Consider the following 26,894-nt stretch of genomic DNA (forward strand, 5'->3'; position numbering starts at 1 on the left):
CACTTCCCTTTCCCTCCACTGATACGGCTGTGTGAGACACAACCTTCACATTCTCTGCTCTCTTCCTGAGCTCCTTCTCACTCCTCAAGCCTTGCACTGAGACCACACCTGCTGACAATGAAAGTCTCCTAACGTGAGATCCAGTGGTTGTCCTTCAGCCTTGATCCTTCCTGATAGCTGCTGCATAATGTAGGTGTTCAAGCCTTTGGCTTCAAGCCTGTCTTCTTACTGAGATCCATTAAATGTCTCCAATGGTATCAGCTTGAAAACATTTCTACCTGTCTATAAGATGCTGTTATTGACTCCATCTAGTCATTATCTATGCTCCCAGGTCTCTGTCCTCTTTCTTCTCTCAATGACCTTATCTATTCCCAATATTTGAACCATCTCATATAAACTGATTATGTTCCATTTTCTCTGAACTTCACACCCCAATGTTAGTTATTATATTAGGAATAACAATACTTATATACTCCTAAAATAAAGTCTTCTTCACTAATCTCAGGTATATTTTTCTTCTCAGATTTCCTATCTTGGTTTATTTAATCTTCAGTCTTCATGTCACCCTGTGACCAAGAACAAACAATGTGGCCATCTTTGACTCCATCAAAGAGTAATGCTGCCATGATTTACTTTATCACTCATTAGACAATTTGGAGAGGTTTTGATGAATGGTGTTTACATGTGGCATTTTATTATTTAAGTTGTAATTTAATGGATACAGTTAATAAAGCATTTTAAATATTAGTTGTAGAAAATCTTGGCTTTAGTGTGATCAACCCAAGGAAGGAAGAGTTGATTTCACTAAGGGTAAAAGGGGAAAATGGCTTTCATTCTGTTCTTGTCATGGCAAAGGTAGGATATTATCTGTTTCTTGTCAGCTGTCCATCTGCTCTGAACTTCTAAGGCTCTTCTAGCTTTAGCTTACTTATTATGATTCATTTTGTTCTTGAAATAATATATAGAGATTTTCTTCCTGGAACAGCTCAGATATATTTTTCTCTTGCCAAGGCTGCTTCAGCCTGCTTACTATTTTCCAAATCTTTGCTAATACTCACCCAGATATGACAAGCCAAAAGGACTGGCAGAAGAGAATGTGGTGAAAGACTCAGAATATTTACCTTCTAATTCTTTTGTTATCATCAGGCATATCAATATCTGGGCTGAATTGGTAATTAAGGATCTCCGTACCAAAGAGATCATATTCCAAGTAGCAGCCAAGTTGAGCAAACTCCAGTAGCTCCTTCTTATTAAATATAGACCTAGAGACAATAAGACAGACATATTGCTGTTATTAAAAGCATATTCTCTACATGTGTGCTGTGGAGTTTTATATATATACAAACTTTAGGGACTGGAGAGATGACTCAGTGGGTATCAGAAGCACTTGCGACCAAGTTTGATGACCTGAGTTCCATTCCCAGGATGCACATGGTTTAAGAAAAGAGCTGATTTCCACCAGGTGCCCTCTGAACTCTATTTGTACTCCAAGGAATGAGCATGCCCACACAGATACACAAACTAAATAAATAAATAAACCTATGGGTTGACCCTTATTATGTTCAGTTCATTACCATAAACATGGAATCCTACCTAGCCAAAAAAAGTTACCACTCTCAAGTCCTTAGAAATTCTACACTAAACTAATTTTTTGCTATTATCCAAGCAGAATTTTATAACTCTCCTACAGAATGGTTTTTAGAAAATGTTCCATATTCTTCTAAAAAATTTTTACTAGCATGTATTTTTATTCTGTAGGACTGCTATGAGCTATGGAAGCTATCACAGGTGTTTGGTATCAGGTCTCCCCAGACCAGTTAATACCAATCTGACCAAAACGGGAAGCTGCTGATGCATGGTGGCAGGACAGTGATTTTTCTGGAGAAATGGTCCTGAAATTAACTTCAAGGCCTCTGTGAGTATCATTCCATCGTTTTTTGAAGGGGTGATAGCCATAAAATCAATATGTTTAGGGGGCTGGGAAGATGAATCAGTCTGTGAAGTGCTTGCAACAGGAGGACGAGCACTTGGGTTCAGATCCCCAGCAGCACAGAAGGCCAAGTGCACATGTAGTGTGTCTGTAATCCCAGAACCTGGGCAGAGTGGGAAAACAGCAACAGTGGATCTTGGTGACTAGTCTGCTTACCTGAATGGATGTGGTCCAGTTCCAATAAAAAACCGTGTCTCAAAAAATAAGATGGATGTTACTTTTTCCCACTTTTTAACTCCACAAGGAGAGCAACAGAACCAGAAAATTTGAACACAGGGGTCTTCCCAGAGACTCATACTCCAACCAAGTACCATGCATAGAGATAACCTAGAACCCCTGCACAGATGTAGCCCATGGCAGTTCAGTGTCCAAGTGGGTTTCATAGTAATGGGAACAGGGACTGCCTCTGACATGATTTGATTGGCCTGCTCTTTAATCACCTCCCCCTGAGGGGGGAGCAGCCTTACCAGGCCACAGAAGATGACAATGCAGCCACTCCTGATGAGATCTGATAGACTAAGATCAGAAGGAAGGAGAGGAGGACCTCCCCAATCAGTGGACTTGGGGAGGGGCATGCGTGAAGAAGGGGGAGGGAGGGTGGGATTAGGAGGGGAGGAGGGAGGGGCTTATGAGGGATACAAAATGAATAAAGCATAATTAATAAAAGTTAAAAAATAATATGGAAAGCAATTGGGAAAAACACTGAGCTTCAGCCTCTGGCCTCCACATACACACGTCCATACATGCACTTGCACACACATGCGCACACAGTCATACGAACTTATACATACACCACACAACTATATTTGTTTGTGTTCTTTTATGATTAAGTTTAAAATAAAATTTGTTGTTAGTTATCAATATCTTATCAAATTAAAAGTCTTTCTATTTTAGGATACAACCACGTAAATAAAGAAAAAGGAGAAAATAAAGGCAAAGAATACAGACAGGGATTCGGACAGAGTAAAAGATATCTCAAGAAGTTTGGATTATAACAGCTAAAAATGGGATGCATTATATTACTCCCAAATAACTTTGTAGACATTCAATCACATGGAGAAATAGGAAAGAATAAATACATCCTGCCATAATACAGGGTGGAAAGTAATACAGGGAGAGAGACTATTAGGCAGGAAAAAGCCTAAAGAAAGGAAGAGATTGCTCAGGGCCCAAAACTGGCCTGCAGAAGAAATAAAAATGCACGATTATCTTTACCTTGTAGGTTCTTATGCATGCTGATGGTTTACCACTTTGGCAACTTCAGGACCCAAGGATCGGTGCATGACTGTATGCCTATGAATCTGCTGCTAAGCAATCAGAGGTATTTTCAAAGACTTTCTCCCAAACAATGGGACAACCAATTAAGCTTCCATGTGCCATGGGAGCAGGAGGTACTTGCTTCCTAAGATGCTTCTAGGGCATAGGCCTGACTGCTAGCATGGGGCAGGCTGGCTCCTTTCCCTTCCTTTCACCAGGTTCACACAACTGGAGCCCACCGCATGGGTTTAAAATGTGAGCCCCCACTGTGCTTAGGGCCATTAACACCACACCTTTCCCATCCCCTTACCATGGGGACAAGCTGGTGCTTCCCAAATCGCTAAGCTAGAAGAATACAGGCTTTTCTACAGTGGACGTATTCTGTTTGTCCCAAAGAACCATGCTTAAAAACAAAACATACACAACTAAAATAACACAAGGGAGAAGAAATTAAGTTTGGTATTCTCTCTTTTGAGTTGAATTTGCATTGTTAATTATGCAGTGTGGACAAGCTAGTGCATGGGTTGGCCAGAGGAAGAGGGAGGCATCCGCAGGTCAGATCAGACCTTAGTTTCTGTTCCTAGTACTCTCCCCGCCCCCCCCCCCCCTGCTTTTCTTGTGGCCTCAATGCCCTGAAACAAAGTTTTCTACACTGTAAGTGATGTCTTAAGGCGTACGCATAAACAACAACAATGAAAAACATAGTAAGTTATAAAGGTACAGGAAAATCTTTAGTCTTAGTTCCAACTGAAGTAAAAAAGTAGGGGCTGGGGAAGTAGCTCAGGTAGGGAAAGTGTTTGCTTAGCAAGCATGAGGCCCTGGGGCTGATCTCCAGCACCACATCAAACGCCATGCATCATGGCAGATGCTGGTAATCCAGTGCTAAGGGGGTGGATGAAGACAGACGTCTGGAGCTTGCCATTCAGCTAACCAAAGTCACAGTGAGACACATGTTCCAAAAAGCAAGGTGAACAGCCCCTGAGGAACAACACATAAGACTGACTTCTGGCCTCCACAGGCATGAACACACATGTAGACGATTACCCACATGTGTACTCTCCAGTACTTGTGCTGTTTTATAATCTCATTTAATGTTTTCCAAAATCCTACCAGTTCTTGATTTCACTGATGAACTGGAAAGGTGAAATCAAGGTAATGTGGTAAACTCAACTTAAAGTTGGAAGCCCTATGTTCATATACAATGCATACATATTCTGGTATCTAAGATGGCCACAGCTGACTTTATAAGCAGAGTCATTTTCTCCATCTTTAGAAACCTCCACAAGAACATTCAGATCTTACAGATATAAAGCTACTGTGTACAAGAGTCAAAACTCTGTCTTGCCTTGCACCTGGATGTTGCATATGCGTTTGATTGTATGTTGTTTGTGTATTTATTTATACTTTGATTCATACCAACTTCTCATGCTGTGGAAGTGATTTGTGTTGAACACAAACTATACATAAGAGAAATAGGTGGCTGAATGAATAAAAAGAAATAATTTAGATCTTTCTTATTCAGTGATTGGCTCTTCTTTTTTAGAAATCTATCAGAGCAACAGGAATTAATCTCCAATAAATAGTTTCTAAATCTTAACAACTTTGTGTAAAATGAATAAACTTGTTTCATTGTGAAAAAAAAGTTGGAAGCCATTCTCTTAGCTATCACACTGTACATCTTGTCCCATTGCTAATTATTTCACTCAATGAAAAACCTGAACTATATGGACTGATGCACATAGTATATGTCATTTTCCAGCTTGACATCTGATTCCTTCCCATACTATCCTGAAACTATGAGAGGAACAATGTGAACCAAAGAGGAGTGCGTAGGGAAAATCCAGAAAAGATTAGTTTGTGGAGTGCTTTAATTCCTGGGTGGGAATATAATTAATATGGTAAGTATAATGGGTAATATTAAGACTTTCCAGTTATTTTAGAGAAAATGAATGACATGCTCAGGGGAGGAAACAGAACAACTTTTGCCATGTCCCTTTCTTTGCATAAGTCTGGCATTGCTCTATGCTCCTTCTAAACGGTAAGGAGCACAAAGGCATCTTTCTTCACCTGGTCAGACAAGATGGCTGCCTGTGATCTACCACACGTATTGGCTGCCCCTCACAACCTTCTCTACCACAATTAACGTTAACTAGTTAATCTGCTATTTGATTCGAGGGCATGCTCCCCAAAGGTTCATGTGTTGGGGCTTCACCTCTGGTTTGTGCACTATTAGTAGGTAGAAGCCTAGAGAAGCAGACCACAGCAGGAGGCCTTCCCATCACAGACTGTCTTCTATTCCTTGTGGGGATGCTCTTGAAAAGAGTATATTGAGTTGTCAGTCCCTTCTTCTTCCTCTCCTACCGTGATCTTGGGTTTACAATCTTTGTCTTTCTAAGTGCTCCTACCATGGCATTCAGTATTCACAGAAGAGGAGATCAAGATAATATTTCCTCCTGATCATGGAATCTACATCCATAACTAAGATGCAAATTCTCCATTTTTTTTCTCTCTTCTTTTTAAAAATTTTCTTTTTTGAGACAGTGTCTTACTATGTAGCTCTGGCTCTCCTGGAGCTCAGTTCAGGCTAGCCTTGAACTCACAGAGATCTGCCTGCCTCTGCCTCCTGAGTACTGGGATTAAAGGTGTGCTACTACATCTGCCTAATCTAATTCTTTATAATTTGATTCTTTTCACATTCTTGCTGTCTGACTGCCATCACAAAATGAAGCAGAAAGAAAAAGATAAAAGTCTAGGGACAAGATATAGCCATTAGGAGATGTCCTAGCAATGTATCTCTTCCCACCAGGTACCACTTTCTGTCAGTTCATTCAACTGTGAACTTATCAATAGACTATGGATGAAGTTATTCTCCTGCTGACTCTATTCCTTTCCAACATCTCCAGCAGCTGGTGATCAAGACTTCAAAACATGAACCCTCTTAGAGAAACCCAAACAATAACATAGGCATTTATATATATAAATGTATATAATACACATATCTCCATTTTACAGATGGAAAAGGCAAATCTCAGGAGAGAAATACCCAGCTCTCACTGGTGTTGTGCAGAATCCAAGACTGCTCAGTGTTCAGGAGCCATGGCCTATCAGCCTCATCCATTCTGAGAACTCTGTTCACCAGAGAAGCTCTGTCAATGCCTTTGACTCTTAATGTGAAGATAAAGAGGCTCCTTGGCATTGACATCTAAAAGACTCACCCACCCACTGCTCCTTGAACATCACTTACCCATGAGAATCTGGTACTCAGTTGGATGGCTTCCAAAGACTGAAGTTGTGCTACCTCAGTTTTGTTTACACAAATGGTTTTCCTTTCACTTGGAGAAGGGTCAATCCCAAATGTCAATATGGTTTCTTGGAAAAATGGACTCTGCTTGAAGACTGTCGGGTGAGATCGCATCTCCTGCAGCCATCATTGACTGCAGAGGACAGCTTATAGAAGTGGAGGTGCTAACCCCAGCTGGGCCTCCTGATTCCACATCTTATATCCACGAATAACTCTATTCTTTTCTATTCTAATAATCTCAATATTTTAAGATAAGGGTTTAAATTTTTTCTTCTTTGTCCCAACTATGATATATAATAGAGCTTCTGGGTTTCCAATACGGCTTCATGGGTAAAGGCACTTGTCACCAAACCTGACAATCTGAATTCAATTCCATGTTGTAACTATGACCTCTTTGCACATATCATGGCATAGCAGATCTCCACACACACATACACACACACCTACACACACTAATATTTTCACAAATGTAATAAAATTGTTAAAAGGGCTCTTGAATTCAATAGTGAAGACAGTCTCATCTTTTGATAAATGAAACAACTTCCATGACATTTATGACGTATCTTGGGAATTGCAGCATGATGATCAGAATTTTTCAGTCAAGTATTGGTTTTTGTTACTCCTATGATATAATTTCATGTGCTGCACACTTACAACTTTTGCTCTTCAGCTAGTAAATTGATACTATATTACAAAAACATATCTATAGAAGGAACAGACATAAATTTAATAAAAACATATATTAAATAAAAAAATTGTCTCTTAAGAAGTAGCATCTGAAGTGATTTGTCTTCTTCAGAACATACTTACAATTTACCTAGTGTTTCAAGGCTGTAGCAACCATGTAGTGAACACTAATTCTGTTTTTCTTTTGTTCCCTTCATATTCTAGTCTTTGTCGTGTCCTGAGGGAATTTAATTTAATGTCAAAATTTACCCTGAATGAGGGTAGGGATGTCTGTATGAAATAGTAATTTGGGCAAAGTGTTGGGGATTTTTGTCTAGAAGAACTAAAGGCCAGCGAAAAGACTGATTCATGGGCATCGGCAAGATCACAACAGCACCTACTATTTGTCTGGAGCTTCCCAGGTCACAGAAGTCCCAAACACACTGTCATTTCACAATCCAAGTATGCTTTGTGAGTTAGTTTAACAAACATTTACTGCCAACTGTCTTGCAATACTCTTTATGTTGGGAATACAAATATGAATAAAAACCTTCAGCTGTTATCCAAAGTAACTTAAAGTCTGTGGAAGGAGACAGGTGTTTTAAATTAATAATTATAATTAAATGTTCCACAGTTTCTATAGTACAAATCAATACAAGGTATTATGAGAGAAGAGTGAACAAAAGGATTCACTTGATATGAGTCTTGAAGTATCCCATTTATATAACATTTGGTGGAGTTCAGGTGTTGTGTAAGAGATGCATAATCCAGAGGACTCAAGGAACCTACTGCTCTTGAATGTAAGTCAATAGCTTATCATAGGTGAAGTACATGAGAGAGAAACATCTGACCATCCATCCACTCACCCCCCCATCCATCCATCCATCCATCCACCCACCCATCCATCCACCAACCTATCCATTCATCCATCTACCCACCCATCCATCCAATATCTATCTATCCATCTACCCATCTACCCAGTAAAACAGTCTTTCATCTGTCCAATTAGTAAGAAATTGTTGGCCTCCTATTAGCATAACTCATAAGCTGGAAAACAAAGACAAATATCACACAGCCCTGTCCTTTGGGAAATTTAGTATCTATGAAGAAAAAGAGACACCTAAGCAAGTAATTATTTTACAGAAAAGTATCATGATAACAGTACTTCTAAGAATGAGGTCAGCAAATGGAAAAGAGCAAAAAGGCTTCTCGACTGGAACAAGACGTTACAGTAGACTGTCAGTTCGTGTGAGAGTCTGGAGGCACAGGACACCTGACACCGTTCTGGAGAATTAGGGGAGCTCATGTAGAGCAAGAGGTGGGCAACAGAGGACATGGTGTATGGGTTGTGTCTGAGCAGAGGGTACTCATGGAAGGGTTTTAAATCAGAGGACAGCAACACAGTCAGATTTGGATTTTGGAAGATGCATCTAGTTGAGACCATATTCAGGAGGGAGGCTAGAGGATCGAGTCCTTTTGGGAGACTCACTGTGGCTCAGGTGGCAAAAGAAGGCCTGACAAATTCAGGCTGCAAGCGAGGAGTGAACAAGAAGAGCCATTCTTGGAGAGCTTCGTGAGGTGGGTGGGAGGTAGCACGCTGGACTCCAAAGGGAGAAACACTGCCGCTAGTGTTCAGAGTGGTCGGAGTAAAGACAGTAGCAGGCAACAGGAATGAACCATGGGGGCCCTCGGGATGGTTGACAGTGATGGCAGATGTACTCAGGGCGGCTAATTAGCTGAATTAAGTGATTCCCAGAACACGGGAGGAGCAGGCTTTGCAGCACACAGGACACTGAAGATATAATTCTGCCACATGAAAATGTCATTACACAGAGTATGGCTCCTGCAAAGCATAGGCAAGCCTGGGCTCTCAGTAACTAGTCCAGTGCTCTCGCCTACTCAGCAGGCATTCAGATCCATGGGTTCCTGAGCCTAGAGACTGGGAACCCTCAAGAGAACGCTGTCTTGCTCATGCCAGCACAAGAGAAAGTAAAGACTGCATTTCCAAGAAAACATATACCCTTGAGCAAGTAAAAACCTAAAAGTTGGCACACACATGCAAAGATAGACATTCACATATACAGACAAGTTATTACAAACTGAATTTTGATGAATTCCCACTATAAAAACTAATTATCAAAAAAGTAATTCGTTTATTGCCCTGACACCTTGAATTTTAAAGCTTAAAACCAAGGAATATTTATACATATAGAGTACGTGGAATATTTAATTATTCTGTAAAAAATTCTAGTAGCTACTTTAAATTACCAAATTCAACTAGAAATATTCATTTAATAACATAACATGAATTTTTATATTTATGATATTTTAAACAAATATATAACTTATTATAATCCAATGTTAATATTCCAATAAATTAATACTGGGGCCAGGCCTGGTAGCTCATGTCTATAACTTCAGAGCGTTGAAGGATGAAGGCAGGAGAATCAAGACTATAAGGCCATTCTGGGCTACAGGGTTGATTTCAGGCGACTTTGGGTTGGCTACAATGTGAGATCTGTTTCAAAAAAATGAAAAAAAAATTCTGCTTAAAATAATTTTCAACCACTGTCCGCACGTATGTTCTATGCTGTTAAGGACAGGCTTACCTCAAAGAAAAGTCTGAAAGGCGTTTCATTTTGGGCAAGGTTCTGGGGACTGAACCCAGGGCCTCACAGGGGTCTGTGTTCTACAGCTGCCACCACTGTGATAGTGGATACTAGATGATGAATTTTAATTAATTAAAAGTAAATGTCAAAAATATGAGGAGCAAATACTGCCAACAGATTTTAAGATAAATTCCTATTCGCATTAAATGTTCACCAAGAATTTGAGTTTCATTTCAACTTATCACTTAGAATGGTCCATTAGATTAACATATTAGTTTATGGTTGTGCTTGAAGATGTTTAAAATAGCAAGGTACATGTTTTTGTGAGATTCTTTTTGGCATCTTAATATGGGCCAGCATTTTCAACGTTAGTGATGAGCTGGAATAAAGGCCAACTGTCTACACTTTAATAAGTATCTTCCACACTTCCCAGTTCTGACTGGCCACGTCCCCTATTTGATGACGTCATAGGAAGACATGATGGCACACTTAAATGTTGTGACTTGAGGTTTCAGTAAAAGGAACAGGGAAGGAAAAGAGCCTTGCTTAGATGAGATTGAAGCTAGACGGCGGCTTCACACTGCAAAGTGCAATCAAAACTTTACTTTAAAAACAACTCACAGTTAACAGACCCCAGGAAGAGCTTCTGACCATGAACTTCCCAGCTGCCACACAGCTCAAAAGAGGCTGTGTTTTTCATGCTCAGCAGGACATGGTTAAAGGGATGATGGTGTTGAGGAGAGTGAAGATAAATCTCGTAGACACAGCAATCCCATTTGTTAAAATGTCACCTTTTGTGTGAATGGTGTCAGAGTCATGACAAATTGCTTCAGGGGAAAAAAATAGTAGAGGAAGGTTTGGATGGGTAGAATGGACGAGCATGCAGCCAGGGCGCCTTTTGCCCTGATATTGGCAGATCTACAGACAGCAATTTAGAATACTCGAAAATATCAAATACCATTGTAATGTAATTGCACTTTACTGGACAAAATTTGTCCATAGAAGTTGAACTGCCTTTCAGTTTGTGAAAGGCGTGGCTGGGTTTCTTTCCTTCTCTCCTCTGGGTACCTTTTAAGTAGGCTCTACCTTGGAAGGAAATCTATGCCAAGCAATAGAAAGATGTTTGCATGGCACTTTTAGGGTTAAAAATGTTTTTCTTGTCTGGGGAGATGCCTCAGTGAGAAAGCACATTTGCTGTGCAAGGAAGAGGACCTGAGTTCAAATCCCCAGCGCCCATGTCAAAAGCTAGGCGTGGCAACACACTTATGTCCCTGGTGTGTGGGAGAGCAGACAGGATTGCTGAGATCCCCTAACCACCGTCTTAGGACCATCCTGCCTCAAGGGGTATAGTCCTCCACGCACACATGGGTGTCTGCACACACAGAGATAATGTCTCTTAGTCCCTTTGACACATGAATGAACAGTTTTGGAGGCTTAAATAACTTATTGAAAGTTACCCAGCAAGGGAATGGAACATGAAACCAGAGAACCCAATTTCATTTCCTCTCTCCAGTATCCAGCCTGCGCTGCATTAATGAATCTGTAGTCACTGCCATCACATAATTTTAACTTAAAATATATTCAAGGCCTGTATCAGTGAGGAATCTATGAAAACATATATTTAAATTGTACTACTGGAATCCACGTGTACACAAAAGCAGCAGAGATGCCATGTTAGAAAACACCTAGTTTGTCACGTATGTAATATACATACACATATTACACAATGAAAACAGAGGACACCTTAGCGAGCAGTAGTCATTATAGGAAAGAAAGTGTGACTGGTAATTATTTTCTATTAAAAATTCCCATGTGCCCATCCTTTGTTGCTTGTACCGATTTATTACTCTGGTTGGATCCAAGTCAAATTGACTGACACTGGTTTTCCCGTATGTTAGATAAATGACACACATGCTATACAATGCACACTCATTCTTCCCGATGCACTTTATAAACTGTTAAGAAACGGAGCTGTGTTATAGGATTCTAAACACTGCATACAACTCTAGGTGCACAGTGCTCCGATTATTTTTTTAAGGAATGCTGATGTAGTATTTAGCAATACAAAGATGTTTTGTTCAATTTCCACTTGGTAGACATTTGCTTGGAACTGTTTCTGAATGGCTTCAAATCAATTCATTAGAATTTATAGAAATTAAAATTGTGCAGCTCCACAGATCTTGCAGAATTATGTTTTAGTACTCTTTCAAAGAAAATCAAGGTTAAAAGTCACCATAATTATAATTAAATAATCACTTTGAAAGAATTGCAGCCCAATGTTTGATATATACATATGGTAATTAGCCACTCCAATATTTGTTGAATGAATGAAGCGATATTCCACTCTTTTCATTTAATTAACAGCACGGGAAAAAAAAGTGTCAGCTTTGTATCCTTCCAAGAGTTCAGCCAATTTGGCATGTGTGATCAAAGGCAAAGAGAACAAAATGGTTTTTGGCCCATTCCTGTGTTTTTCGTTCTGGTCTTTCAGATACCCTTGGGTCAGATTCCTTTACCTTCCCCAGGGAGCCGTTTTCAAAGGGAGTGATGTGCTCTCTTCCTACACTTAATTATCTTGCCCCTCATCAGACCCTGGGTGTCCATCAAAACTCTCTGGCTTGTTAAATAGATATCTAAGGGGATAAAAGATTTAGGTACAGCACCTGCCTGTCACCCTCCAGGAAGCTCAAAATTGGAATTGGTGAATAGTTCCTAAATATTTGTTATTTGGACCACTTTTATTTTATTTGTTTCCCACTGAGCTTTCTCTGGTAAAGAAATAACTTTATTGTACTTGCATGGTTTCAGCGACTCTAACATGGCATTAATGGCAAGGCCTGCTTGAAATCGGATGACAGAAAGAATAGCTGCAATTGGAGGCAGCAAGTCTTTAAAGCACTCAGAAGCCATGTTAGGCCCACCCCAAGGTGGTGGTGCCGATTGCCACCACATAGAAACTTGGTCTTAAGAGTTTTAAGAGGTGGTAAAATTACTATAAATGTTAAACGGTGCAAATCCTTTCCCATTCAAAGTCTAAACGAGAACACAAAGGCTGCTGTTATTTTCTAATGCGTGTTGACTTTGGGTGGCTATCACAGCCGCCCTTTGACGTCCCACAGGGTCAAATTCACAGCAGTCTGCCTGCTCTTCAACAGGCTCATGCGCCTTAAAGGAACCAGATGGCGAGGGGAGGGCTTGGAACACAGCAGCTTTATCTTATCAGGCTGTCGCCTGTTCAATGACCTTAAGCTAGTAACCAGTGGTCACATGACAACTGTGTGGTCTGGCGGTCTTCAAGGAGATGGTCATCCCTTAAGTCTTTCCTTTCAGAATCCCAACTGCCCCCTTTGTATGACTGTATAACAGGTTCTTCTTGTTGCAGTGTGGTGTGTGTGTGCTTGCCTGCCTGTCTGCCTGTCTCTCCATCCTCCTGTCTATCTGAGTAAAGTAAATCCTAATCGATTTCATAAACCTTCAGAAATATTTAACTGCTTCCATGGGGTTGTGAGCACACTAAACTATTTCTATATTTGTAGTCTACGCAGTGAAATCCTCATTTGACTTTACAGGTCGTCGAGGCTGAAGATCAGTCTGCTCACTTCAGAGCCCTTGTGTGATGAACTGAGTCAGAAGGCATGGCGGCCACCCTAAGCCAGTGCTTTCTGAACTTAACAGAGCACAGCTTCTATTGTACGCCCAGAAACATGGTGGGAGAAATGAAATGGTGTTACATTTGATTTGGGCGGTTTTAGAGCCTATGTTCAGGGAAGGCTCTGCTTTGTATGTGTTTCCCATTGTCTCCAGGCTATTTTGTGAGTTGTCACCATTACAAAGAGCTGAAGCCCCTGCTCTTTCAGTGCAGATCAGAGTGTATGCACTGCCCAGCAGAGCTCATACAGCCTGTGGAAAGCTGACCTAGTCAAACTCCAGCCTTGCCACTGGTCTGCTCTGAACAGTCACTTTAAATAGCTACCACTTCCTACATCTGCCTCCTGATTTCTTTCTTTCTTTCTTTCTTTCTTTCTTTCTTTCTTTCTTTCTTTCTTTCTTTCTTTCTTATTTTTTTCTGATACCTTATTTGGTTTGTTTTCAAAAGCCATTTTCCCTGGTTGCTTTTCCATAGAAATATTTCCATTGAGAAGCACTGGCTTCCCAAATGATCCACACCATGGGTGCAGAGTGGGTGACTGTTCAGCAATTGCCTCAGGATATTCGAGAATGCTCAGGGCGTGGGTGATGCCCGATCAACAGTTCCATTGGATCCTGAGCCATCTAAGAGGGAAATACTGAACTCATAGCCAATGGAAACCAGGTAATACATCTTATCATTTAGTAAAAAGTATATAAGGTATATGTGTGTATATGATGTATATATAGTGAAAACATATGTGTGTACCACTAGGAAATAAATACCAGTACTTTTTATATTGTTTGATATTTATAAGCCAGGAAATATTGTTGTGGTAATTCACAGATTTTTTCACAATTTACAATGAAAACTTATTTTCTATTTGTGCCAAGCATAATTTTCCTAACTTAATGTCTAAGTGTGGGATAGTACGATTCTGCTTTATGGAACATCTTGATCCAGTTTCAAGCCGTGTGGCAGACTAAACGTTCACAGAAAACCTTTCCAACAGAGACCATGTAAAACACTGAATAAAACTGAAGAGAAAAAATGTCTCAAGTTTGGTTGGGGCTGCTGGCAGAGACGAGACTTTTTCAGGTGCAGAAGCAACAAGGATGGTGAGAAAATGAACAGAAACGGCAGTCAAAGAAAGCAGTGTGTGACAGGCTTGAGAGCGAAGGAGACAGGGGTTGGGACTGAATGGGGAGGGAGAACAGTCCGGAGACACACAGGAAGCAGCCTCATTACCCAAAACTACATCCACCAGTGTCCAGGAACATAGAGGAAGGTTGAGGTGAAGAGTTCTCCGGGGTATATACTTGCCTCTAGTTCAACTGACGAAGCAGGGAAAGATGGGAGAGACATCTCGAGAATCTATGACCACAGCTTTGTCTGTAACAAGTGCAAGGTGAGATCTCTAGTGTCTGTGTGACTTTTGATGGGCTCTCCTGTCAAAAATGTAAACAGTCACGGAAAGCTGTGTGTTTCCACTCATTTGAACTGTTTGGTGTTCATATTCACGGTGAGGGAAAGTAGAATGGCCCCCACTCCAGTTTGGAGGAGAATGTGTCCTGAACTGGCTGCTTCAAATATTTAAGATGATAAATTCTGTGTTATGGGTATTCTATCATAATAAATGAAAAGTTAGTATCTTTACATTTAATTTAAAGTAGAATCAAGTAGACAGTGGCACCTAACTCCCTATCAGAAACAAGCAAAGCAAGCAAGCAAACAACAATAGCAAACAAACAAACAAACCCCAGCAAAACCAAAAAAGGGTTCAAGAATAGATGTGCATATCTGCAGTCTAATGTTTGGAAGGCTGAGGTGGAAGGGTCTGGAATTCTTAGGTCAGTCTGAGCTACATAGTGAGACTGTCTCAAAAACAAACAATCAAATAAATAAATAAATAAATAAATACTCATACTTAAAGGAGAGGAAAAACAATTCACCTGTCATAATAATTTCCAAGAAATGTGACATAGCTCACAGTAAAACATTCTAAAACACATGGAAACACGTCCATCTAGAGTGCATCAATAGCAAACTCCATCAATAAAAAGACAATGAATTGTGCTTATCACTTACAGTATAAATATTGTGTGCCTACTTTTTTTGGTGAGACAGTATCTTACTATGTAGCCCTAGATGGCCTGGAACTTGTTATGTAGACCAGGCTGATGATAAACACAGGGAAAGCCCCTTCTTCTGCTAGGATTCAAGGTGCACATCACTGTATCTGGCTTTATGCTTTTTTTCTTTACAAAAAAAAACACAAAAAAATGTGTTGAAGGAAATAAAAATTCTTAAATTTTATCACACAGATTTTAAAAGTAATGCGGTAGAAACTAATAAGAACACTTGACGTTAATGAAAACAAAATACAGAAAGATTCTGCCAGGAAGATGATAGTAAGTAGAAAGATAAAACTGAAGGAATCACAGCTCAAAGATAAAAGTGGATAAACTATGAGAGAGATGGTGAGTGACAGGAAGCACAGGTGGGGAGGTCCTGCAGACACTGGACTGAGCCATGGACAATACACATGAAGATAATGGAGAGATAATGGAGGAACGTTTCAGAAGTAATGGAAGATACATCTTAAACCAGGAATCTCAAGGACTTTTAAGTACACAATAAAAAAGAAAGCATTGAGTCAGGTTACAGCAAAATGCAGAATACTGAAAACAATGGCCCTAAAAGAGTTTAGCAAACAAACAAACAAATTAAAAAAAAAGACCAAGTATTCCAAGGAAAACAGCTAGTTTTAGCTGATTTATCAATAACACTGTATGATGGTTGAAAGTGGAAGATCACAGAAGGGCCTTAGGAAGGTACCTTGCAAATAGTCTCTTTTAAAAATGATTGATTCTATCATATGATCCATAAACAATAACAGAATAAGGATATTTTCAGAAAACAAAAGTTAACATTACAACACAGACATTTAGCACTGGAGGGATGGGTATGATCAAGTTGTGTCATAGATAGGTATGAAATTTTCAAAGAAGAAATAAAATTATTTACAAAGAGAAAGAATTATATTATAAATCTTGTAATCAAACACAGTTAATCTAAAGGATTAGAATTTACCATTAGCAACATTGTTACATGTTTGTATATCAGCAATAGCCAAGCAGGTAACAATGTTACAAACATGTTACATGTTTGTGTATTAAATGTTCGTATATTAGCAGTTGTCAAGCCTCTAATAAGACATATAGTGGGTTGTGTGACACACTCTAAAATCACATGTCTGTGTTTTAGCCCTAGGAATCTCTTAAAGTGACCTCACTCAAGAAAGGTTATATAGATATCCTTAAGGACCTTTACATAAAGTCATTCTATTACATGGGTGGGTCGTAAATTCAATAGCTAATGTCCTTATAGATGAAAGAGAGACAGAGAAACTCAAGGCCATGGGAAGCAGGGGCAGAAACTAGCCACACGGCCACAGGCTGAGGAACACTAATGTTGTCAGACAATGCAATAAGCAAGGTAAGGATTCTCCCTACAGCTCTGAGACCCCACACACACTTTGTTTTCAGACTTTCACCCTCAGAACCATTAGGGAATAGATTTCCGTCGTTTTAAGTTGCTTGGTGTGTTCCAATTGTTATAGCAACCAGAAATACTAATATGCTACAATGGAGATACCGTATTTATCATTATTTTAATAATTTCAGTTTCCAAAGTTCAGGTGTTGCAAACCAAAAACAAGTGGCAGAAACATAAGCACCTACACTTTTTGCTTCCTTTCAGGGTGAAATCATTTGTTTTCTCTGTATTTATATTTGTAGAGGCAGTCATGGCCCAATTGTTGCAAATACTCAACAAGTAGAGTTGGCTTGCCCAAGATGTAAGACAAAAAAAAAAAAAAAACCGGAGCAGAAAACAGTAGCTGTGCTGAAGAGCTATGGAGGATTAAGAAAGTACCTTTATGAAATGTCTCGAATAGAATGCAGCACACGAGAGGGATAACTGCTGCACTCACTGACTGTGTTTTCTGTTCGTCACAAGACTTTAAGTAGTGCCTTCCAGGAACGGTGGGTCTATGGTGGCAGAGTGTGTGATAACGGCATGCGGCCCCATGTCCAGTGCTCGGCGGCCACTCACTTCCCTGTGCGCTTAGCATGACATTCCCTCCCCACCCGTGCTTTTCCCAGCTGGTATAGCTTCCCACCTGCTTACACAGTGACCCACTTACCTGTCCAGGTGGGACATGACTGTTTTGGAGATGTCTGCGCCTGCTTCCTGCAATATACGGATGATCTGAAACGGTGCACATGGGCTCCGTCCAGGATGGATGATTACAGGACAGCCAAGCTGAGCCTGGGCATGAGCTGTGGCCTGGAGGACCTTTCTCTCACTGTCAGTCAAAGGCCAGGAGCACCCAATCTCTCCAATAACTCCACACTTGATACAGGTTCCATCAGCTCCATGGAGAACTTCATTAATAAGGACATCTGTAAGCTAAGGAGGAAAGACAATGTGTCTATTCTATAGATTATAAAATGCATCCAGGCAGACTAATACTATCCACAGGAATTTATTTAGGAATACATTCTTTTAAAACTGTGTTCAGAGCTAGGCAGGGAGGAGAGATCCTCACAACCATGAAGACCCAAGTTTCATCCCCAGAACTCACAGGAGAATGTTGGGCGTGGTGGTTTGTACCTGTGACCCCAGCACTTGGGAGACAGAGATAGATGGATCCCAGGGCCTCCCTGGCCAGCTGGTCTGGCATAATATCAGCAATCAGGTTCCAGCCAAAGAGAGACCCTGTCTCAAAGGAGATGTACAGTTTTCCCAAGGGTGAATCCTGCAGCTGTCACACATGCCCCCTGCCATGCACCTGCACATATGTATTAACAGTGCGCGCATGCGCACGTACACACATATACACACACACACACATACACACACACACACACACACACACAACTCAACATTCATATTGGCTAACGAACACAGCATTGAATCTTCTGACTAATTGCAAATTCAACAAGTTTTTCTAAGTATCTTATTGAGACTGAGAAACTCATAGCTTGAAAATGCTGCAGGGACAAAGAGAAAGACTGTACATTCAGATTAAAAAAAAGATCTTTATTTTAATCTGGGAATAGTAGCTATGGATGCTATTGAATCCATCAACTGTATCAGGTAATTCCTTAATCTCTCTCCTTCATTCAGCCTAGAAAATTCACAACACAACACACAATATCTACATTACTTGCTCATTTGTACAGGAACATCTGACAAGTAAATAATTTTTATCATTAGCTCAGTCTTCCATTAAGATAAATGTACATATTGAAAAGCTTACTGGAATATAATGCAGATGAAAATTTTAAAACAAGTCATTTTAATACTAACAGATATTTCACCGAGAGTTTTCCTGACACCCTGTACCTGTGAAACAAGTTTATGGGAAATACATAAGAACACATATGAAAACGCACGTAAACCGACACACATGTTTAACAAGAGAACACACATGTGTAACATGTGCCCCGCAACTTTTTTGTGTCCTCGAAAGCTTTGCTTCCTCCTGCCCATTCTCACTTAATGACACAGACCTTCCCCAACTCCGTTCTGTCTTGTAATAAGAGAAGAAGCTGTATTTGCAAATGTCCCAAGTCTGCCTGCCACTTCTCTCCCTACTGTGAATTTTCATTGCTGGTGATTATAAAATCCAAGGGGAGAGCAGAAGCAGCTTATGATGAGGAAACGAGGTTTAGAAACAGACTGAAGCAGAACCACTGAGCTCTGATAGGTTTGTGGAAACTAAGCAGTAACACATCCGAATTGTCAGTGACCAGTGCGTTGAGAGCTCCCTCCCTCAAGGCTTGAAAGATGCAGAAGCTGACTAATCTGGGTCCCAGTTGGCAGCTGTCTTCGTGAGCTAGCTCTTTTGTTTTTGTCACCTATCCAGCTACTTCTGAACCAATCCCATTTTAGGCTGTCCTGAATCTGAATACAACAAACAACATCATGTTTTTACCTGCTCCACCGACATGGCCCTGGTCTCTGCAGAGTGCGTTGCATCAACATAAAAGCCAGCTCCAGCTATGATATGGACTCCAGTCTGCTCTGCCAGCCACTTCAGTGTGTGCAGGGACCTGCTGAGCCCAGTGGTCGTGTTCTCCACCAAGGCTCCTCCTCCCTGAGCCTTGAAATACAACAGTTCTTCCTTTATGGCTTCTACCTCCTGATTCAACTGGAGGTTTTCTCGATGAGAATAAGGATTCTGGTGAATCCAAAATAAATTTTTCATCGTGATGGGTTCTCTAGAGGTAGCTTCATGGCATGGAGAAGGTGGGAAGTAAAAACTGTCAAAGGTCATTGTCAAATGCTCATGGGTCAGCGTGCGTCCCAGTTTGCTTGGTTCCACAGGGCCCAAAACAGTTTGTACTTTCCCACTTAAGGAAGACATTCCTGAGAGTGTCACAGGGATTTGCTCTAAGGAGGGAAAAGGGAAAGGGAATTAGAAAATTTAACGCAAACATGCCGTCTGTCTGTAGAGGGCGGGGTTGGGAACATGCCTGCCTAGAGAATCAATGAAACTAGAGATATGACCTCATTTATCATCTGCCCCTAAGTGGGATGTGTGGATAAGATGTCCCAAGTCACTTCCACAGGATCAATTTCAACCTTATTTATTGGGAAAATTTCTTCATATTCCATTCACATTTATATTTCACTTATTTCTGTCTCAGAGCTATGCTTTAACGATACTTCAAAAAAAATTTAAAAATTCTTTTGCATAATTGATAGCTTCCATTTAAGCCAGTCACGATTAAATATTATTTCATCACTTTTTACCCAAATCCAGAGGCTTCTATTCATGGTGCTACGGATTTGCTACCGTAGTGCATGAACTTCTGTGAAAGGCCTGCTGTGTCAGAAGCACAACACGAGATCTCTAACCTGTATGGCTCCATAGAGGATGGCCCCAAAAATAACTGGAGGAAGAAGAAATGCGTAACCAGGTTTATTAACGTCAAAAGTAAGAAGAAACGAATCCCTTCATGGGTTGATCATACATTGCACACAGAAAGTGACCCTTCAGTATACAAAAGCAACACTTCCTTGTTACAATGAGACTGATGATAGTGCTATCTGTGTTGCTTGGAGGCTAAGTGTCGACAGGGTACAACCCAGAATCACTTCGGAAAGGAGTCTCAGTGAGGGAATGTCTGCCCTGGGTTAGTCTGTGGCTAGATCTGTAGGTAGTTATCTTCATTACACTAACTGACATGGGAACACCCAACCTGTTACAGGTGGTACCATTCATCCCTAGGCAGGGGGCCCTGGACTCTCTCAGAGTGGAGAAACTGAGCTGTGCACATGCATGCAACCGATGTTTGAGTCCATTTCTCTTTTCTCTTGACTGTGGGTGATGTGACCAGCTGTCTCAGCTCCTGCCTCTGTGACGCTTTAGCGACAGATGAACTGTCAGGAGCTAACATGAACCTCTCCTCCACAAGTTGCTCTGTGTCAGGGTATTTTATCACAGCAGCAGAAATGAACCTAGAACACTGTTGCAACAGAAAGCAGCCACTGTCTCTAAAAAGCAAAGACCTGTGTTAGCCCCGACATAGTTTCCTTTTGGGCACAGATTACGTATCCGCCCAAGTTTCTCTCTGTGACAGCAAGGACTCCAGTTCAAGCACATCTGTGTTTAAAGTGCACCTCTGACAGAAGGGACTGAGGGAAGAAGATGACACTGAATGTGGGGAATAGACAACCCGCAGCTGGCAGCTCTGGCGCTCTGCCAGAAATGAAGCTCCTTCCAGAGGACCAGAGAGACATGTTCTCAGGACTAGAAGGACGGAGAACCAAGTAGCTTTTAAAGCTTTCGAGTGTTTCTACTGCGGACATTCTAAACTTAGCTTCTCTCGTGTCTTGGAAGCCTTCTCTGTGTGCAGGGATAGTGCATAAATGTGAGCCTGTGCTTGTGGAGGCCGAGGTCAACCTCAGGTGTCATTCTTCTGAAGCCGTTCACCAAAGCTGTTGGTGCTGTTTTGAGTTTTGTTGCTTTGTGTGTGTGTGTGTGTGTGTTACTGTTTTGGTTTTGGTTTGGTTTGAGACAAAACCTTTCCCTGGTCTGGAGCTCACAGAGAAAACTAGCTAGCCAGCTGCAGGGCTCTACCTGAGACTAATCCTGACAGTGGGATTACTAGCACCTACTAACTTGCCTCGCTATTTCGTGTGGGCTCTGGGGACGGAGCTCAGGTCTTCATGTCTCAAGGAAAGTGCCTTACCAACTGAAACATCATCTTCTTTCATTCTATGATTATCTGAGCATCCCATTTTTCATAAGTAAATACACATTGCCTAGGAATCAACCTGAGCAGGAATGTGATAAAAATACTCTCCATAAAAATAATGGTAAAAGCCAGGCACGGTAGTGCATGCTTGTAATCCCAGTACTCAGTGAAGCAGAGGCAGGTATATCTCTGTGAGTTCGAGGCCAGCCTGGTCTACAGAACAAATCCAGGATAGCCATGGCTACACAGAGAAATCCTGTCTCAGAAAATAAACAAACAGAACATGGAGGAAAGTGGCACACAGCCTCTAGTCAACAAAGAGTAGAATTACTATGTACTTTGACTGGATCACTTCTTTTTGCAGAAGAAAGGCTGTGGGTCTGGATGGGGGAGGGAGATGAACCGAGAGTAGCTGGGGGAGGGGAACCATAATCAATATATTCTATGAAAAAATATTTTTCAAAAACAGAAAAACAACTGTAAAAAAGTGCCTTGGAAAACAAAAATATGTCATGGGCACAGTACAGAAAACAAAGTCAGAGGGCAGGGGAAAAGGCTACAAATTATAGGTCAGTTTTTATCCAGCCACTTCAATGTTTGGGATAATTTGCTGAGAGTCATAAGTGGCTGATTTATACTTTTCACAGAGAACTTTGGGGTTATGACCAATGTGGCTACCGAACTGCATTTGACAATGCTCTTGTGCAAGCCACACTTTCAACATTAGACTGTATCTATACAGGCCATGAGGAACAAAATTGCTTCTGCTCAGAGGATCACCATACAATTGCCAGTGCCTGAACAGGCAGTATTTTTCATTGATGATCTCTCCGTTCGGAAGAGAGGAGGTGCATTGAAGGTGGTATGGTTATAGACTGGAATGTACTATTTGGCGCTTTATTCTTTGCTACTAAAAATAAACAGTATGTAGTTACACCTTTGGCTGATGAGATCACAGTACCATTAATAATAGAGCCGGTCCTCCACATGGGTTACTTTCCTGTTTCCTTCCTTCTGCCTGAGAGCATTACATGTGTAATGCTTTATCACCACATCTACTAGAAAAGTTCCAAGCTACACACTTAAATTGATGTGTATTTGAAAGAGTAACATGGTATGTTTCGAGCTTACAAACTGTGAGTCTTTGTGAAAAAAAATGATTTAAGAAATGTCATCCCTTCTGGGAGGTTCCTCTAATGCTCTCAAACAGAGCTGGCTGGCTCTTCTGTGCTCACATACAATGTAACACATACCCAGAGGATGAGAAAAGATTAAGGAACAAAATGCTTTAAGGGAGAATGCATCTTTGAATGCAGCAAGACACAGAAGTAGAATTCCTGGTCCCAGCGTGACTAGGGAGCCCTTTTCTGCCTGTGTTCTGTCCGGAAGTCCCTCTCAGTACATGGACAGAGGGCTCTCATGATCCTTCACCATAAGGACAAGCGCTTGCCAAGCCAGGGATGGCAAACAGAGGATGAGTGGCAGTGCACCTCTGTCCAGAGGTGAATGGCCAAAAACAAAAAAAGGAGGCTTCCAGCTTTCTCCAGAGCTTCCCACAGAAAGTTCAGCATTAGACACAACCTGCACTGAAAAAGGACAGCTGGAGCTCTAAACACATTTGACAAAAGCTGTGTTCCACATCAGCTGTGAAATCTGAACCACATGTGAAAGGATAGCCTGCAATTACTATAATAGCCCAGCCAGAGACAACAGCCTACGGTAGCTCATCTTCAGCATGGAGATCCAGAATCATGGAAGGGACAGGCTTCCAGGCATGTGTCTGAAGTATCACCTAGATTAGGTTAAGTGAGGTGAGACCATGCCCAGTCGTGGGCAGAAACATTCCATGGGCAAGGATACCAGGCGAAAACTAGCTCAGCTCCAGCATTCATTTCTGTCTGTTTCTCAGTTGCTCTTGTTGCATTCTTTGCCAAAGCAACAAGACAAACAAAATTAATACATAATCCTTTTTAAAAACGTGTTTTCATTCTATGAGGCCAGGTCTACGCTAGCGTGAACTCCCGGTGATCCTCCTGCCTTGGACTCCTAAGTCCCAGAAATAGAGGTATGAGCCACTATGTCTGCCAACCCTTCTAGTCTCGCTGGGCCTAGAATAAAAAGCGAGCAGAGTAAATAAATGAAAATAAGAGAGTAAGAGAACAAACGGAACAACACTGCTGTGTGACACAGCTCAAAACTGGAGACAGTAAGTGGGACTTGGTTATTTACAAATATATGCATATATTAGTTTTTATAAGATTTATAAAACATTTGCTTGATGACTGAAGATCTAATGGGGAGGAAGAAGTCTGGATAGTACTATGGTTTTCATTCAGTTTCCCAGGGGGTTTGACAGCTATTTTGGTCTGTTTACCTAAATTGAATATCCTTTGCAGTAACTCTGATGGCCAACGTATCAACCTAACTGGACTGCAATGCACTTAGGATATCGGTAAATCACACAACTGGGTGTGTCTGAGAGAAAGTTTCCAGAGATTACTAGATTGCAATGGCTGACCCAGTGAACACAGTGATACCAAAATCACAGCATTTCAGGGAGTTGGTAGAGGCGGGGGCCAACATGGAAGAAATGGGTTACTAGAAGCCAAAGCTTATCCTGTCCCCTCCTAACAACTCTTTCTCTCGGCTTCCAGGCCACAGTAAGACGAACAGTCTCCCCTTCCCTTTTCCCTCAGCCACGGTGATCCCCACTACCTTGGAGCCAAGTCGACAGTGCCCTGGGCTTTGTGGGTTGACCTCTCTGAAACAATGAATCACAAACAAATGCTTCCCCGTCCAGGTGATTTCTCTCATATTTTACCTCACTGGTGAGAGAAGTAACTGACAGAGTTGCCTCCACATTTTAGAGGAGAGAGGTCCTCTAGAAGTCTGGCTACTCTGTGACCAGGTGGGAACTCCTCAACTCACAGCCACTGCAGGCTGTCCGCATGGTGCTTTGCCCTGTTTCTGACACCAGGGTGCTAGCCCTAGAGCAGATGGAAGCCATCAGTACTTTAGCTCAGATATAATGGTCACATTGGCAAGCTGACTTTTTTACTGGAATAATTTAAAATTCCCTACCCCGACTTTTCCCACAACAGTGAAAGGTCCAGCACCTTTTATGAAACACTCTGCTGAATTTCACTCATTTTCCTTCATGAATAAACCCTTACTGATGAGGGAAAAGAGATAGAGCCAAGGCCATGTCCCTGGAGAGACCTGTAGGTTATTGCTATAGTGCAGGAAAAAAAAAAAAAAATCAGATGGTGGCTTGGTCTGAAATGGCACCAGTTGAGATGGCAAAAAAGCAAAAAAGCAGATGGAACTTTTTAACTGGACATTCTGGCACTAAAAAAAAATACCCTGCAAATAAATGGCCCAAATATATCAACATTTCTATTTTTTATGTGTTACATCACAGTACAGCAGTTTTCTATAAACACCGCACTTAAAGCTGACATCTGATTTGTGATAAAAATATTTTAACAACTATATAATATGTTTTTAAGCTTGTTTGAATACTTCCATCATGTACAGGTTCAAGTCTGTGACATGTCTTCTCTCACACAGCGAGGATGTGGCTGCTGGAGAACGGCGGCCTCGGAAGAGCATCTTGCACACAAGTAACACGATTCCTCTATACCAGGCATGCTCAAAATACCGCAAGAGCTAGCAGGCACTGTGATGCAAGCTTGCAGTCTCAGCGACTCAAGAGACTGAGGCAAGAGGATCCTAAGCTCCAGGCCTGCCTGCCTGGGCTGCAGTGTGAGCTAAAAGCCAGCTTGCTAAGTGTGACTGTGTCTCAAACTAACAACCAAACAGAGCTAGAGAGGTATCTCAATGGTAGAGCACTTGCTTAACATGCATAAGGATGAGGCCAGGGCATCATTTCCTGTACAGAGGTGCAGGAGAGAGGAAGAGAGGGAAAGAGATGTTATCAAACACACAAGTGCAAAAATGGAAGCCACTACATTCTTCAAACTGTGAGATAAATAGAAAAAAGTGGCTCAGAGCAAAAATGAACATCTCATGAAACAACTGGAAAAATTATTTCACTCACAAGCTTATTTTTGTTATTTTAGACTAAAAGACTTGACAGACAATGTGGAAATGTTATGAAAGCTGGAGACCATATCAGCGTGCATGGCTGAGGAGATGGTTGGGGGCTTCGCTGACTCTAGGTCCATCAAAATGGGCCACCTGGTCAACTCTTCATATCACACATTCTGTGACTGTATGTCACTTGTTGATTTTGTCACTGCCTTATTGTAACTGCCTTGTTGATGTTGTTAGCTTGCTGTTTAGTGAAACAACTGAAAATACTCTTGTTATGAGGAAAATAAGGTAAAAAGGAGGGAAGTAGTAGGGAGGCAATGGAAAAAGGAGAGAAGGAAGGGGGAAGAAATGGTATCTTAAGTCAAAATGAAATAAGCCTTATACCAGTGACATCCTAGAGCCTGGGGAGTATAATAGTCTGTCAAAACATTGTCTGGCAGGTTCATCCTATGTCCTTTCTTTCCGAAGGCTCCAACCTGGATACTGGAAGAATACTTGGGGAAATGTTTTGATTTCAATACCAAGGATAGTCCTGGAATCAAGATATACATCTGTCACCACATGGGCCAGTTACAACTTCATTCTTGTTGTGGAGCATGTTTCTTACTGGGAATTCAGGGTTTAGTTCAGTAGTAGAATGTTTACTCATCAAGCAGAAAGCCATAAGGCTTTAGTGTAGTTCCGTATCACTCTCTCTCTCTTTCTTTCTCTCTATCTCTCTCTCTCTCCCTCTCTCTCTCTCTCACAAACACCCACATGGAAAAAAGAAAAAAGAAGGAAGGAAGGAAGGAAGGAAGGAAGGAAGGAAGGAAGGAAGGAAGGAAGGAAGGAAGGAAGGGAAAGGAAAAAAGTAAAGAAAAAGAGCCTGTACTCTTAGCACTTGGGGAAGCAGAGGCAGGCACATCTCTGTGAGTTAGAGGCCAACCTGATCTACAAAATGAGTCTAGGACAGCCAAACGCTATACAGAGAAAACTTGTGTCAAAAAACAAAAGCAAAGCAACAACAAAACAAAACAAAAACAAACAAAAAAAAAAGAAAGAAGGAAGGAAGAAAATCTGTGCATTGAATTTAGTCCTCAGAATGTCACAGAAGTGTCTTTTGCAGCATCAGAAG

General features: G+C 41.2%; 1 protein-coding gene across 3 annotated transcripts in view; it reads right to left on the minus strand.

The window, feature by feature from the left end:
• Pter (phosphotriesterase related) overlaps positions 1-26,894 on the minus strand; it is a 61,455-nt gene that overhangs the window by 6,007 nt on the left and 28,554 nt on the right. For all 3 annotated transcript variants that reach the window (XM_021648486.2, XM_021648488.2, XM_021648489.2), the window contains 3 exons: positions 19,456-19,913; positions 17,659-17,924; positions 1,122-1,262 (listed from right to left, as the gene is read on the minus strand). In XM_021648486.2, coding sequence (XP_021504161.1) covers positions 1,122-1,262; positions 17,659-17,924; positions 19,456-19,913 — 865 coding nt within the window. The remainder of the gene's footprint in view (positions 1-1,121; positions 1,263-17,658; positions 17,925-19,455; positions 19,914-26,894) is intronic.

Source organism: Meriones unguiculatus, chromosome 19 (assembly GCF_030254825.1).
Source record: "Meriones unguiculatus strain TT.TT164.6M chromosome 19, Bangor_MerUng_6.1, whole genome shotgun sequence".
Taxonomy (NCBI): domain Eukaryota; kingdom Metazoa; phylum Chordata; class Mammalia; order Rodentia; family Muridae; genus Meriones; species Meriones unguiculatus.